Source organism: Camelina sativa, chromosome 3 (assembly GCF_030686135.1).
Source record: "Camelina sativa cultivar CO46 ecotype springtype chromosome 3, ASM3068613v1".
In the NCBI taxonomy this organism is placed as follows: Eukaryota; Viridiplantae; Streptophyta; class Magnoliopsida; order Brassicales; family Brassicaceae; genus Camelina; species Camelina sativa.
The window spans coordinates 30,059,279-30,073,354 of NC_141882.1; the positions used below are offsets into that span (position 1 = coordinate 30,059,279).

Sequence of the window (14,076 nt, forward strand, 5' to 3'; positions counted from 1 at the left end):
AATGAGGTGGTTAGAGTTTATATTTTATAATTAGAACGAAATTATATGTCGGTTTGGGTTTACAAATGAGATGGTTAGGGTTTAAATTTACAATTATAACGAAATTATATGTCGGTTTGGGTTTACAAATGAGATGGTTAGGGTTTAGATTTTACAATCAGAATGAAATTATATGTCGGTTTGAATTTATAAAAAAGTGATTTAAAGTTTTAATTTTACAATAATGTATACAGATTTTATTTCCTTATTTTATAAGGAGGTGAAAGGAGAGGTTCACCCCTAGGGGTGAACCTAAGTATTGTTCCAATCTCACCAAAGCTAAGGTGTCAGGTTCACATAGCTCATACACCTTTCTAAATGAATATCCTTACATCTCATTGTTATTTACATAAATATGTCACTGGCATATATAAGGCAATGTTCTTTACCATTAGTTTTTAAAAGTGAAAGATTTAATCAACAATTAAATTTCAGAAATGTATTTAATTATCAATTTCATAATAGAGAAAGCAATCTCACAAAAAGCTGACGTGTCGCGTTCAGATAGCTCCTGTGCCTTTCTAAATAAATATCTTTACATCTCATTATTATTTACATATATATGTCAGTGACATATATAAGACAATGTTTTTTTCTGTTAGTTTTTAAAAATGAAAGATTTAATCAACAATTATAATCCAGAATTATCAACTTCAGAATATATCCCCTATATATTAATAGAGAAAGCAATCTCACAAAAAGCTGAGGTGTTGTGTTCACATAGCTCATGTGTCTTTCTAAATAAATATCCTTACATCTCATTATTATTTACATAAATATGTCATTGACATATATAAGGCAATGTTCTTTTCTTTTAGTTTTTAAAAGTGAAAGATTTAATCAATAATTAAAATCCAGAAATGTATTTAATTATCAATTTCATAATATATCTCCTATATATTAATAGAGAAAACAATCTCACTAAAGGCTGAGGTGTCGCATTCACATAGCTCATGTGTCTTTCTAAATAAATATTCTTACATCTCATTATTATTTACATAGATATGTCATTGGCATATATAAGACAATGTTCTTTTCGGTTAGTTTTTAAAAGTGGAAGATTTAATCAACAATTAAAATCCAGAATTATCAATTTCATAATATATTTAATTATTAGAAGTAAATTACATTTCACAAGCAATAACTTTTTTTTTCATTTATTTACCATTTTATACATTTTTCTCATTGCATTTTTTAAACTTAGGATTAGTTTAAATTAAATTGATTAGTCTAAAAAATAATTTTTTATCTATTCAATGACATAGTATGAAACATAAAATATATGAATTGATTTTAAAAAACACAAAAAGACATCAAAACTTTCTACACCACGTTAAAATTCTTTTCCAAGTTAAAATATTTCACAAATGAAACGTATTTTAGAAAATAAACGCAAACTTGAATAAACAAAAAAACTTTACTTTCATATTTTACACAAATAAATCTTAAATATTCAGTAATAATTTTATTTTAATCAATTTATCCCATCGTGGTGAACTGGGGGTTGGTACTTAGTTTGAATTACAGACAGAACCAATTTGAACTTAGTTTGGTCGTAAAAAACAAAACGACCCGGATGATACGTCGGCGTATTAATATCCTTATTATATAAAAGGTTAAGGCCCATTAGCCCAGTAAAGGGTAAAACGGGTCGGGTCATTTGAACGAGTCGGGTCTCGTTATCCATCGCCTCTCTTTGTTGCTGCGTGAAAGCCAGACAGGCCAGAAGTATCAATCTTGTTCGTTGAAATTTTGCTATTGTGTGGCTTATCCTTGTTTGTCTTAAATTCCTGCACAAAACCCCTCGCCTCTCTAAGACAGTAAGAGAGGAACATCAATTTCCGTGTAATCTTACAATACATTCTGGTTGGTGTTGCAGAGCAGACTGTTTCGAGTTTTTTCTTCTTTTTTCGTTTTCTTGGGCTGAATGAGCTCCCAATGCCTTCTTTAGGTACCTTTCCTGGTAAAGTTTCAAAATTTTCCAACATTTATCCTCCGTCTGATGGCTTTTACTCTTTTGGCTTTCTTGGGTTTTGTTTGGTTACTTCAGTATTTTGAGTCTCTCCTTCTTTTCAATTTTGTTTCTTCTCTACTAGGTATCATTCTTGAGTAACAATTAATTACATTTTCCAATCTTAGGTCTAAGCTTTTTTATTCAACAAATTCATAGTTACTGGGTTGAGAAAAGACTATTGCTTTGCATAGTTTATAGAGAGAGAGTGTTCACTAGTGTTTTGTCCAGTTGGCCCTTTGATTTTTGATATTGAACCTTATGTGTAATCTTGCAGATATTGCTACTATCCAACCTTCCTTGCAAGCTCATCTTGTTCCATTGGGGGCTCAGAGTATTATCCATGCTAAAACTCTACCTAATCCATGGAGACAATCCCGTTTCTCCAAGAATTTGAAATTTTACACGGGTCATACTCATGTCCGAAGAGGCAAAGTCCTTATCACTGCAGTGGCCACTCTTGAAACCAAGTATCCTGCTCAGAAAGAAAACCAACAGATCACTTCGGTGTCCTCTGATGCTCGAAATGGAAGTGCTGATGATGGCGAAGAGTTGCAACAAGTGGATGATAGAGAAAAGTTGAGAAGGATGAGGATTTCTAAGGCAAATAGAGGGAACACTCCTTGGAACAAAGGCAGGAAGCATAGTCCGGGTGAGTAGTCTTTGCTCAGCCGTATCTACAACAGTATATCAGTTGGTTCTAGTTGGACACATTGTAATACTTTTTCACTTTTGATTTTATGCAGAGACCCTACAGAAGATTAGAGAACGGACAAAGATTGCTATGCAAGACCCAAAGGTGATGTCATGTAAGAATGGTACTATGTGTGTTCTTAGAGGAGTCGCCGGTAGTAACTCTAGTGGGTCTTGTACCGATATCAATTGTTAGTGGCTTAGTGCACACAAAAAAATGTTCTTTTGTCAAACAGATACTACCCTTTTGTTATTCTTGTCTTGAGGTATATACCTTTAGGAAAGCGTTGCAGGTAAAACTTATGTTATGTTAGGGCGTTTTGTGTTTGCCCTAATTTTTCAACCCCTCATAGAACCTTTGTGTCTTCGTCATGTGCAGATCAAGCTGAAATTAGCAAATCTTGGGCACGCACAAAAGTCAGTACCGGTTTTTCTTTTGCCTTTAAACTTGTTGGACCTTTTGGTTTTTGTTCTGCTTTTGTTATCATAATACTATCTTCCCAAATTTGCATGCATTTGCCAGCAAGGAGACACGGATAAAAATTGGGGAAGGAGTGCGGATGCGATGGGCAAGGCGGAAGGAGAGGAGAAAAGTGCAAGAGACATGTCATTTCGAGTGGCAAAACTTGATAGCGGAAGCTGCTAAAGAAGGATATATAGATGAGGAAACGCTTCAGTGGGATTCTTACAACATCTTGGATCAACAGAATCAACTGGAATGGCTGGAAAGTGTTGAGCAGAGGAAAGCCGCTAGAGGAGCTAAAAGTAACAGAAGAGCGCCAAAATCTCCTGAACAAAGAAGGAGAATTGCAGAAGCAATAGCTGCTAAATGGGCTGATCCAGTGAGTTGTCCAGTAAATTTAATCTACTTGCTTGATGTTTTTTGTTCTTGGCCATGTTTAACTCAGTTTGCTTTCTCTTTATCAGTCTTACCGTGAAAGGGTTTGCTCCGGCTTGGCAAAGTATCACGGTATAACTGATGGTGTTGAGAGGCGTCGTAGAAGACCAAGCAATACAGAGCCGAGAAAGAAGAATCCTGCAAAGAAGAGTACAAGGGATTCAGAAACCGAACGGCAAAGCCAAGTTCAAGTAGTGAAAGTACGGAAGCGAAAAACGCCTGTGTATAAAGATCCTATGGCAAGTTCAAAGCTAGAAATGATAAAAAGCATCAGAGCAAAACGAGTGGCGGAAGAATCAAAGAAGATGGATGCTGTGGAACGAGCAAGGTCAGTCCCCACTTAAAAAAACAGAATTGTCAATAGTTAACAAAAGAATTTAACCTTTTTTTTTGCGTAGGCTTTTGATCTCAGAAGCTGAGAAAGCTGTGAAAGTCCTTGAGATTGCTGCTTTGAAAAGCCCGGTTGCTCAAGCATCTTTGTTAGAGAGTAAAAAGCTCATCGCAGAAGCAACACAGCTGATTGAATCTATGGAGATGAGGCAGATAGCTTCAGATGAAGATGGGACTGACCCTAATAATAGTGTTCAAGAGGTAGACAGTGAATCCGAGACCAAAGATGCACACGATCAAGAAGAACAACCAGGAGAGATCAACGGAACACACACATTCCCTATCAACGGAGAAAGTCTTCTTCACTTGAACATGAGATCTAGCGATTTGCCAACATTCAACATAGAAGGTACTACAGATCAGTTTGTTTCTGAAAAAGGATCCAACACGTCCCAGGGAGATAGAGAAGATATCAAACACGGGATAGTTCCACAACCAAACGGAACCAGAGTCCATCCACCGGCAGAGTCTAATGGAGCTGTCAGAAGACATGCTGCTGATGCTGAGGATCATCCTCTTCCAAATGGTTACCACGGGATGGACGAAAAGGTTGCATCTTTGGAAACAGGACATGTAACGAAGAAGTGGGTTCGTGGAAGGCTCGTGGAAGTCACAGAAGCAGCCTGATGTTGTAGCGATTTAGCAGAGAAAAAGGTCATATTTTTCAATTAGTGATTCAAAAATTTTGGCTTATAATATTGGTCTCATGCTTGAGAGAGAGAAGCAGTTTCCAGATTTGTGATGTGCCAGTTGTATCTATAACTCAATTGTATCTCAGAGTTTCAGCTTAGTAAACAAAACTCTACAAAGATGTACTGCTTCCATAAGCTTAAGTTTACAAAACAAAATCTCTTTCGACTGCAAAAACTCTTTAGGATGTTCCTCTCAAATTTGTACTTGTAGTATTAAACTCTTTAGAAGTGGGTTCATGGAAGGCTCATGGAAGTTACAGAAGCAGCCTAACTTCTTCTATCAACTGGACATGAGGAAATGTAATGTTATAGCGATTCAGCAGAGAAAAAGACATGTGTTTCAATTACTAGTGATTCAAAATCTTGGCTTGTACGCATTGGCCTCATCATGCTTGAGAGAGGCAGTTGCCAGTTTGTGATGTGCTACCATTTGTATCGATAACTCAATTGTATGTCCCAGTTTCAGCTTAGTAACTAATTCTTCATAACTTTTCGATTATTTGAAGAATTATAACATCGGAAATCAACATTAGAATCATAACTCATAACAAAAACAAATAAGGGAAATAGTAACTACAAAGAAACCTTATCAAAAGACACAAGACAGAGATCATGTGGGTAGTTCAGTGTGGAAGAAGTAAACACTTACATCAGCTTCACATCCTCTACAAAGTTTGGAAATGTTTGAACTTCATGATACACAGCATAATCAAGTCCTGGAACTTCAACACTTACGCTTGTGATAATGTTTTTCTCGAGGTTGTAATAGAGAATGTATAAAGAATTATGTGAATATATTGGATACAATACAACCTCGCCACTACCAATCATTCCAGCAGAGAACACTGATTTTATTCGGGTTGGATGCATCACTTCGGGCATTTTGTAGAAATGGTCTGACCAGTTATGTTCCTCGGCATTCTCTAAAACCCACAAATCAAAATAATTAGAGTAAATATCACAATGAATAATACCTAATTTACTACCCTTGTAGTTTATCAGAATCAAAGGTCTGAAGATCTTTGCTGCCAAGTAATGATCAATGTTGACAAAACTGAACTTCTCAGACTTAACGTCAAAGCAAACGATGGAACTTTTTTGGTCAATGATTGCTTGGTAATACAAAACACCGTTGATGCATATTCCATCATCTTCATGAAGATCATGAGGTGTGCAACATTGGATCTTTCTCCAAGAAAGTTTTCCAGTCCCTAATGTCAGAACTTGATACTCGTGTGAGCGGTCACAAGACAACCAGGTCATACACATGACCTTGAACTGCTTTTCAATCGGATCATAACCAAAGCAAGTTTTTTCCCTTGACGTATGAATCGCCTCTCTTGTCACTTCAGGTGTTCTTACGTACTCTCCTGTGATAGGATTAGAAATCACGGCATATATATGATCCTCTCCAGTATACTGACGACAGACCAAACCATTGACCGGGGGGCATATTTTACTACAGTAATCTGTGGCGGACCTCGTGTGAAGAGTGGCTACAAGAGATTGATACTTATCTGGATTTTGAGGTTGAGGTGAAGAAGAGATGAACATATTCAATATCTCCACAGCTCAATATTACAATCACTAACACCTCCTTTTAGTTCATGATCATTATCAATCTTTCTTGTTCAACGTATAAAAACTGAAATTCTCAGACCCAATATTAAAGCAAACAATGGTATATATGTTTTTTTTTTATCATTGGCTTAGAAGCCGAAAACATAACTAAGCAGAGAAATAGTCACCTCAAAATATGGAGAAATATAAGAAACACAAAGATAGATAACTTACATAAGCTTCACATCTTCAACATAGTTTGTAAATGCGTGAACCCTACTGTACTGAGAAAACTCATCAAATAATAAACCTTCCAATTTTAGTGTGGTGAAAGTGTTGCTCTCAAGATTGTAGTATAAAATGAAGAAAGGACATGCATAGCTCGTTTTACTTTGGTCAAACACAAACACCATTTCGCAACTATCAATCATTCCAGCATACATGGCTCATTTTTTTGAACCATAGAGGAGGAATTTGGTAGACACACTTTGACCATATATGTTGCTCGACATCCTCTAAAACCCACAACTCAAAACAATCACGGTAGATATCACTCTTATAAGCACCTAGTTTACCCTTGTATTCGACTAAAGTGAAACCGGAAGAGTCTATCTTTGTTGCCAAGTCTTGACCAACGCTAACAAGATTGAATTTCTCAGACCGAACATCAAAGCAGACGATTGTAAGTTTTCCCTTCTCCATTTCCGACGGATAATATATAACACCATCAATGCATATCCCACTCTCGTTTAGAGGATACAGAGTTGTGCAACATTGGACCTCTCTCCATAAGAGATTTTCATTCTCAGTCCCTATTGTGAGAACGTGATACTCATTGGAACACTTTTTGAAAGGAAAACTCCACCAGGTGATACGCAATACCTTGAACTGTTTGTCGATTGGATCATACCCAAAATAATATTTTTCTTTTCTTGCCTTTGAACTGACCTTCTCCATTGGCAAGGTTAAAGACTCTCCCGTGATGGGATTAGAAATCACCGCAAATGTATAATTCTCTTCATCAGTATGTTAAAGACAGACCAGTCCTTGGATAGGTTGACATACTTCATAGAGATCTTTTCCGGAAGTCATATGATGGAAGGTGGCTACAAGAGACGTCTTCACATCCGGATTGATAGGCTGAGGTAAAGTGTAGAGGAACAAATCTCCTTTATATTCTATGGTGAAAAGGATCCGCGGTGGTGGATCTGGTAGCGTGGTCGGGAACAACACGTTGTTGTTTGTACGGCGAATAACCGATGACCAGAGCTTGGATACGCAACGACACTGAGCCATAAACTTCATCCGCAATTTCGACATGATATTGATGACAAGATCAACAGGGAGCATCGGACATTCTCCACACGGTTTATTGGATCCACACATGGACATGGTTAGGTTAACGTACTGCTCCTCCTGGCGGTGGACTAAACCCTAGTTGTGACCAAAGTATATATATATTAGATTTTCGGCGGGCATATAATTTATATTTTATATTGTATTTATTTGTTAAATATTGAATATTTTGTAAATAGAGGAATATCTAAATTTTTTTAGTTGTTGTGGGGCTAAATATTTATATTATTATTTAACTCGCAACCATTTGTTTGTTATATTTAGTTTGTTTTGTTTAGTGTTTGAGATTCTATTTTGATTTTTAATTATTATAACAAAAAATAAGGGATCTAAATAAATAATCAGTAATTATACGCTGTGATTAAGTCACATTTTTCCTAATGATTTAATTATTTTATACAATCTTAGTTAAATCAACTTGATTTTATGTCAAATATTCTAATATTAGTAGTGTTGATAAATAATTAAATGAGGATTTAACCCGTGTTAACACAAATTTAATAATATTTTATTAATTTTAACATATTCTCTTTATAATTCATCTACTATATAACCACATTATATAGTATTTTAGAATTTTTTAATTTTACATATTCATAATAATTAAAAATTTTATTAAGTTTATAGATGTTAATTATAATATTTAAATAATTGTCAATCGAAGTTTTTCTTACGTTAAGAATCAAAGCTCACAGATTTTTGAAAACAAAATGGGAATCAAATTGTTTTTTTCTTTGTTTACGAAGAATTCTGATATAAAATATCTTCAAAACACAACATAATGTATGGTTAAATATATAATAGTTTCTATTTTCATATTGATTGCTGTTATTTTTTTAATTGAAATAAAATGTAAAATATTTAGGAAACAAAATCTGGAATAGTGTCAGTTTTGGAAATTTTTTAGGGGTTAATGTTGTAATAATTTTTTAAATAAACAAAAGTAAAAGGGCATAACACAAAATGTACTTCAAAAATGTTAATATAGAAGGTTTACCTATTTATGCTTCAACCATACTCCTTACGATGGACTTTGTTAAGGCCCAATCTACTCACTAAATTGTAGGCACCATTATTTAACTAGGCCCTAATACATATGATTTGGTTATACAAGGAATAATCAATTAGGGAACCTCACCTTTACTGATTGAACATATATGCTTTTTTATTGGTCTTTTTATGCTTGAGACTTGAGAGAAGCTGTTCTAGTATGTGCCAATTGAATCTATAAACTCATTGTATGTTATATATACAAATATTTCACTGTACTGTATGTTTAGTTTCAGGCTATAAAACGTTCTTATCTCAAAGCTGATGTTGACCTACATGATCTGGAGAAATTGACTAAACCAAGTCAAAACCCCAATAGCGTGTTCCACTGACTTGTGTCCCTAACTTATAAAAATCCTTGAACCAGTCTTGATGCTCATCTACATTTTGCCGTGGATCCAGGAGCGATAAGACAAATTCTTCAAAATTAATGGACCTCCAGTTAGACTTCAACTTCAAAAACATCTCTTTATTTCATCTCATTCCGTTCAAATAGATTCACCCCTTTCAATAAAGCATCGATTTTTTTCGGGTTTTATATATGTTCTGTTCTTCTAAGTCTTCACAATCTTTGTCTTGATGTGAGAATCTTTCGTTTTACTTTTACTTTCTTTCCACGCAAAAAAGTCTTGAGTTTTTTTCCCTTGAATTTTGAACCAAATTCAGTTTTTTGTCAGCGATATGGACGAAGAATCTAGTAGTTCTGTTTTCAGAAAATTCGAAGGAGAAGAGACTATGGGAAAAGTACTTCTATTTGCAACCGTATCAATTTTCACAGGGGTTATGTTCCTCCTCTTGCTTCATCTCTACGCTAGACTCTTTTGGTGGCGTGTGGAACAACATTTCAACCTAAACCTAATCCAATCCGACGATCCTGGCTCCACAGTCATCGGCCGTAACCATCGACGACGTCGTTTCGTCTTTGCTCAAGCTCAAGAAGATCCTCCTCGTAATACTGGTCTTGATTCTAAAATCCTCCAATCGATCCATGTGGTTGTTTTCAAGTCTACGGACTTTAAAGACGGGCTAGAATGCGCCGTTTGTCTCTCTGATCTCGTTGACGGCGACAAAGCTAGGGTTTTGCCAAGGTGTAATCATGGGTTCCATGTTGATTGCATCGACATGTGGTTTCAGTCTCATTCCACTTGTCCTCTCTGTAGAAACACAGTTGGTTCCGTGGAGGAGACGGCACATGAAGAAAGTTCTGAAGACCGTGAGGCTTTATCTCAAAATCAAAACTTTGAATCAGGGCACTCGAGTAATCAGCATAATCCATCTCAAGATCAGAGCCCTGTTTTTGGATCTTGCTCTGATAGAAGCGCATGCCTCATTGTTACTGAAGATTATCCTACTGGAAATTTCGCAGATTCTTCTAACGATCATCAACAAGAATCTACTGATACATGTGACAGAGCACAAGAAGTGACTACGGTTGTAGTGGAAATTCATGCGGATACAAATGAGAATTTCTCCGAGAGAGTCGGCGAAGAAGAACCTAAGTCACCGATGTTCACAAGGCTAAGTTCGCTTAAGAAGTTTTTGAGTAGAGAGAAGAAAGGTGTAGTTTGCATTATTGGTTCAAGCGGGACCAACAACAACAACAATGTTTGAATAAATAAGTAATATGTTGAACCCATTCAAGAGAGATCTCGATATCAAAATATGAATTGGTTATCTTTGTATATGATACTAGTGTCACATAAACATTACATGTGTACACAGTTTGTTTTGATTCAATTCTCATTTGTTTTTTTTGTTTTTTATTAGATATGATGGATCAAGCCGTGGTTGATATAGTTTAGAATCCAATTCTTGCAATGGAATGGACTGAAAACATAACAAAACAAAGTAACTAAGCAGTATATACACTGATCAGTTGAAGTAAGACAAAGTTTTGAAACAAGCTAGATTTGAAATCTTAAAACTTAAAAGACAAAGGCCACATAGAAATAAGAATGCAAGTGCAACATCATATAATATAGGGGTTTTAATTAGATCTGTTTTTAAGATAAAATCCGAACATTAGTTAACCTTACGAGTAACACAATATCATAAGAGCTGAAATCCAAAATTTAAAGTCGTAATGAAGCCTTTAAATTTTCTTCATAGTCCAGAAAGGTGGAAACAAAAGAAGATTGATTCTGAAACTTTTCAAAACCCTGAATATTGATTCTTGTAACCGTGTTCCTCTCTATATTGTAGTAGGAAATGCAGAAAGGGTGATAGCGTGTGAGCGGAGAAAATACAATCTCACCAGTACCAGTCATTCCAAGAAAGAAACATGCTTTGTTGAGTTTGGATGGCAATATGCATATACGTTTCGACCATTTATGTTGTCCAGCATCTTCTAAAACCCACAACGCAAATCTTTCTTCAGAAAACCCACAGCGCTGATGTGCACCTAATTTACCTTTGCAGTTGAACAATTTTAACCTCTGAGTAGGGACAATGTCTTTATGTAGTTTAACAAAGCTGAATTTCTCAAACCTAAAGTCGAAGCAAACCATCTTAGAATATCCATCAGGAAATGTAGCTTCGTAATACAGAACACCATTTATGCATATTCCATCATTAATATAATCATGGGGAAGTACTGGGCCTTGGATCGTCCTCCATCGACGTTTTATTCCAGTCTCCAATGTCAAAATCCGATGAGTATCGGGTGTTTCATAACGTGACCATGTGATACACAACACTTTGAACTGTTTGCTGATCGGATCAAAGCCAAAATAGCTTCTCTTAATACCGCTAGCTTTCATACTGGGTAAAAATATGGACTCTCCAGTGACGGGGTTAAAGATCACCTGCGGTTTTGTTCGCCAGCTGTGTTGAAGGAAGACCAATCCACCGACTACTTGGGGACTCAAATCCCATGGAATATATTTGCGAAAAAAACACTTTTTAAAAGGGGTGGCTACGAGAGAAGACTTATCATCTGGATTTTGAGGTTGAGGCGAAGAGGAGACAAATGACGCTTCATTAAATGGGTCTTCATCATCTGAGTCTTCATTAACTGGGACGACGAAAAGGAGCCGTGGACGAGACACAGATTTAGTGAGGAACAGCTCTGTGAAATCAGGACGACGAAGTATGGATTCCCATGATTTGGATACGCAACGAAACCTAGCTATTGAATATGCCGGGATTCTCGACAAGATATCAATAAGAAGGTCAACTGGGATTGGGTCTGAGTCTTCTCTTACCAAATTTGAAGATTTTGCGATCAATAGATCCTCGGAGAACTGCTGCTCCAGATTATTCTCCATGGCGGATGTTTCAAACCCTAGAATCACTTTTTCAGAGTTTACGCGAACGATATCGACATGATCGACTTTATAGTGCAACAATCATGATGGGCCCTCTCTAGGCCCTGCTATAATTAGGGCCAATGCTTAATCGCCGATTTTTATCCATTTGCGTGTTTTGTTTGGTGAGCATTTTTATTTAGCCCTAATTTTTTTTAGTTTTTCTTTTCCTAATTTCTAATTGAAAACAGAAAAAAAAAAAAAAAACAAAGAAATAACTCGTCAAAGGTTGATTAGTGCAAGACTGTACATGTACTTTTCTCACTTCTAATTTATAGGTAGACTTGATTACCGTCTTGATCTACACTACTAGAAATACTTGGTAAAATGTTTAAGTTTAATACAAAAGCCTTGTTTGTATTCAAAAAGTGAAAAAACCAAGACCGGATGTTAAACCAAGATATGCGTATGCCTTCAACTCACGGTTCCGTGTGGTCTGACTATGCCTACGATTCGGTTACGAGATCATAAATTGAAACTATTCTTGAGAAAAAGTCCCGTGTCAAAGCAATGTGAACCCTCATGTAAACTTCACATCTTCTACGTAATCTAAGAACAAGTGAGCTTTTGTGCTAATCACAAACACTTAGCTGTAGAAGATGATGAGAGTATACGACAACGACAGTCAGGAGAGTATATATATAGAGATGATGAGTTGAGATCGTTGGAAGATCTGTGTGGTTGCATCGAGAGATTGTTTGGTGATCATCCTTCGAGACTTGCAGATTGTTCATGGCGAATGTAAACCCTATAGAGTCCTAAATAGATGATGGAGAGCGAAATATGACAGCCAGAGGATTACTCATAATAAAGTTACAAGCTGAACATTATTGACAATGGAGAGATCGTGAAGAATTTTTGCCTTTTGTCCATGCCTTTATCTAAGTTACAAGCTACTCATAATTAAGTTCCGACTTTGTTAAGCACATAACCGAAGTGAACCCGTGTCAACTAGGTTAAATATACAAAATAGATGTGGTTTCGTTATTGGTTTGTTATTTCTCCTATATTAATGGGATTGTACCATCCACCTCCCCACGTACGTTTCTTAGTGGTAGATTTAGTAGTTACTTTATTTGATTTATGGTGTTATATAAAGACGAAAAATACTTAGGTTTATTTCTAGAGTGAATTTTGTTGTTCACTTCTTCCTTTTCAACCAATCAGAATCTTTTATACATTATTTTATTTAAAAAATAAATCAAAATTAAATTAAAAAGCAAAATAGATTAAGAAATAATTACATATATATATTTTTTTAAAAAGTTAAATATTGGCTTGGTTTAGATTTTACAATGATAATGAAATGATGTATCGGTTTGGATTTACGAATAAGGTGATTATGGTTTAGATTTTACAATTCAAACAAAATTATATGTCGGTTTGGGTTTGTAAATGAAGTGGTTAGGGTTTAGATTTTACAATTAAAAAGAAATTATATGTCGGTTTGAGTTTACAAATGAAGTGGTTAGGATTTAGATTTTACAATTAAAACAAAATTATATGTCGGTTTGAGTTTACAAATGAGATGGTTAGGGTTTAGATTTTACAATTAGAACAAAATTATATGTCGGTTTGGATTTACAAATGAGATGGTTAGGGTTTTAGATTTTATAGTTAGAATGAAATTATATGTCGGAGATGATTAGAGATTTAGATTTTACAATTAGAATGAAATTATATATCGGTTTGGGTTTATAAATAAGCGGTTTAAGTTTTTAATTTTATAATAGTGTATACATATTTTGTTTTCTCATTTTATAAGGAGGTGAATGAATAAGTTTTTAAATGTATTATGACATATCAGATTCTCATTGGCTAAAATTAGGAGAAGTGAACAAAGAGGTTCACCTTAGAAGTGAACCCAAGAATTGTTCTATAAAGATATCGCTAAGACTATCACCACTGACAGCAACGATCAGCGTTGCTCAAAATAATATATTTTAATTATTTTTTAAAAATATTATTATATATTTAAATAATAAATGTGTAAAAAGAAAATTGACCAATCATACATTGGCTTATGTAAGAGGAAAGATTCTTAAGATGTTTCCTAAAGAAACGTTTATCACTTTTTAATTT

At 35.2% G+C, this 14,076-nt stretch overlaps 1 protein-coding gene and 4 pseudogenes across 5 annotated transcripts; 2 read left to right on the top strand and 3 right to left on the bottom strand.

The window, feature by feature from the left end:
* Positions 1-1,286: 1,286 nt before the first annotated feature.
* On the top strand, positions 1,287-4,898 carry LOC104778317 (uncharacterized). 4 transcript variants are annotated; one of them, XM_010502740.3, is made up of 7 exons: positions 1,287-1,990; positions 2,328-2,702; positions 2,797-2,849; positions 3,123-3,160; positions 3,267-3,585; positions 3,671-3,969; positions 4,040-4,898. In XM_010502740.3, the coding sequence occupies exons 1-7, from the start codon at positions 1,978-1,980 to the stop codon at positions 4,656-4,658; spliced, it is 1,716 nt and encodes a 571-aa protein (XP_010501042.1). In that variant the 5' UTR covers positions 1,287-1,977; the 3' UTR covers positions 4,659-4,898. The 4 variants fall into 4 exon arrangements, with proteins under 4 accessions (XP_010501042.1, XP_010501041.1, XP_087363221.1 ...); XM_010502739.3 differs by having other exon boundaries at positions 1,291-2,002; XM_087507095.1 differs by having other exon boundaries at positions 1,752-2,002; positions 2,797-2,859.
* Positions 4,899-5,368: 470 nt separating this feature from the next.
* Positions 5,369-6,277, bottom strand: LOC104779355 (putative F-box protein At1g61060 pseudogene; annotated as a pseudogene).
* A 429-nt stretch (positions 6,278-6,706) lies between these two features.
* Positions 6,707-7,675, bottom strand: LOC147947887 (putative F-box protein At1g53550 pseudogene; annotated as a pseudogene).
* Positions 7,676-9,099: 1,424 nt separating this feature from the next.
* Positions 9,100-10,446, top strand: LOC104778318 (RING-H2 finger protein ATL60 pseudogene; annotated as a pseudogene).
* A 193-nt stretch (positions 10,447-10,639) lies between these two features.
* Positions 10,640-11,991, bottom strand: LOC104778319 (putative F-box protein At1g53370 pseudogene; annotated as a pseudogene). The gene has a single exon (XR_015587448.1). The product of XR_015587448.1 is annotated as a putative F-box protein At1g53370 pseudogene (transcript).
* Positions 11,992-14,076: the final 2,085 nt, after the last annotated feature.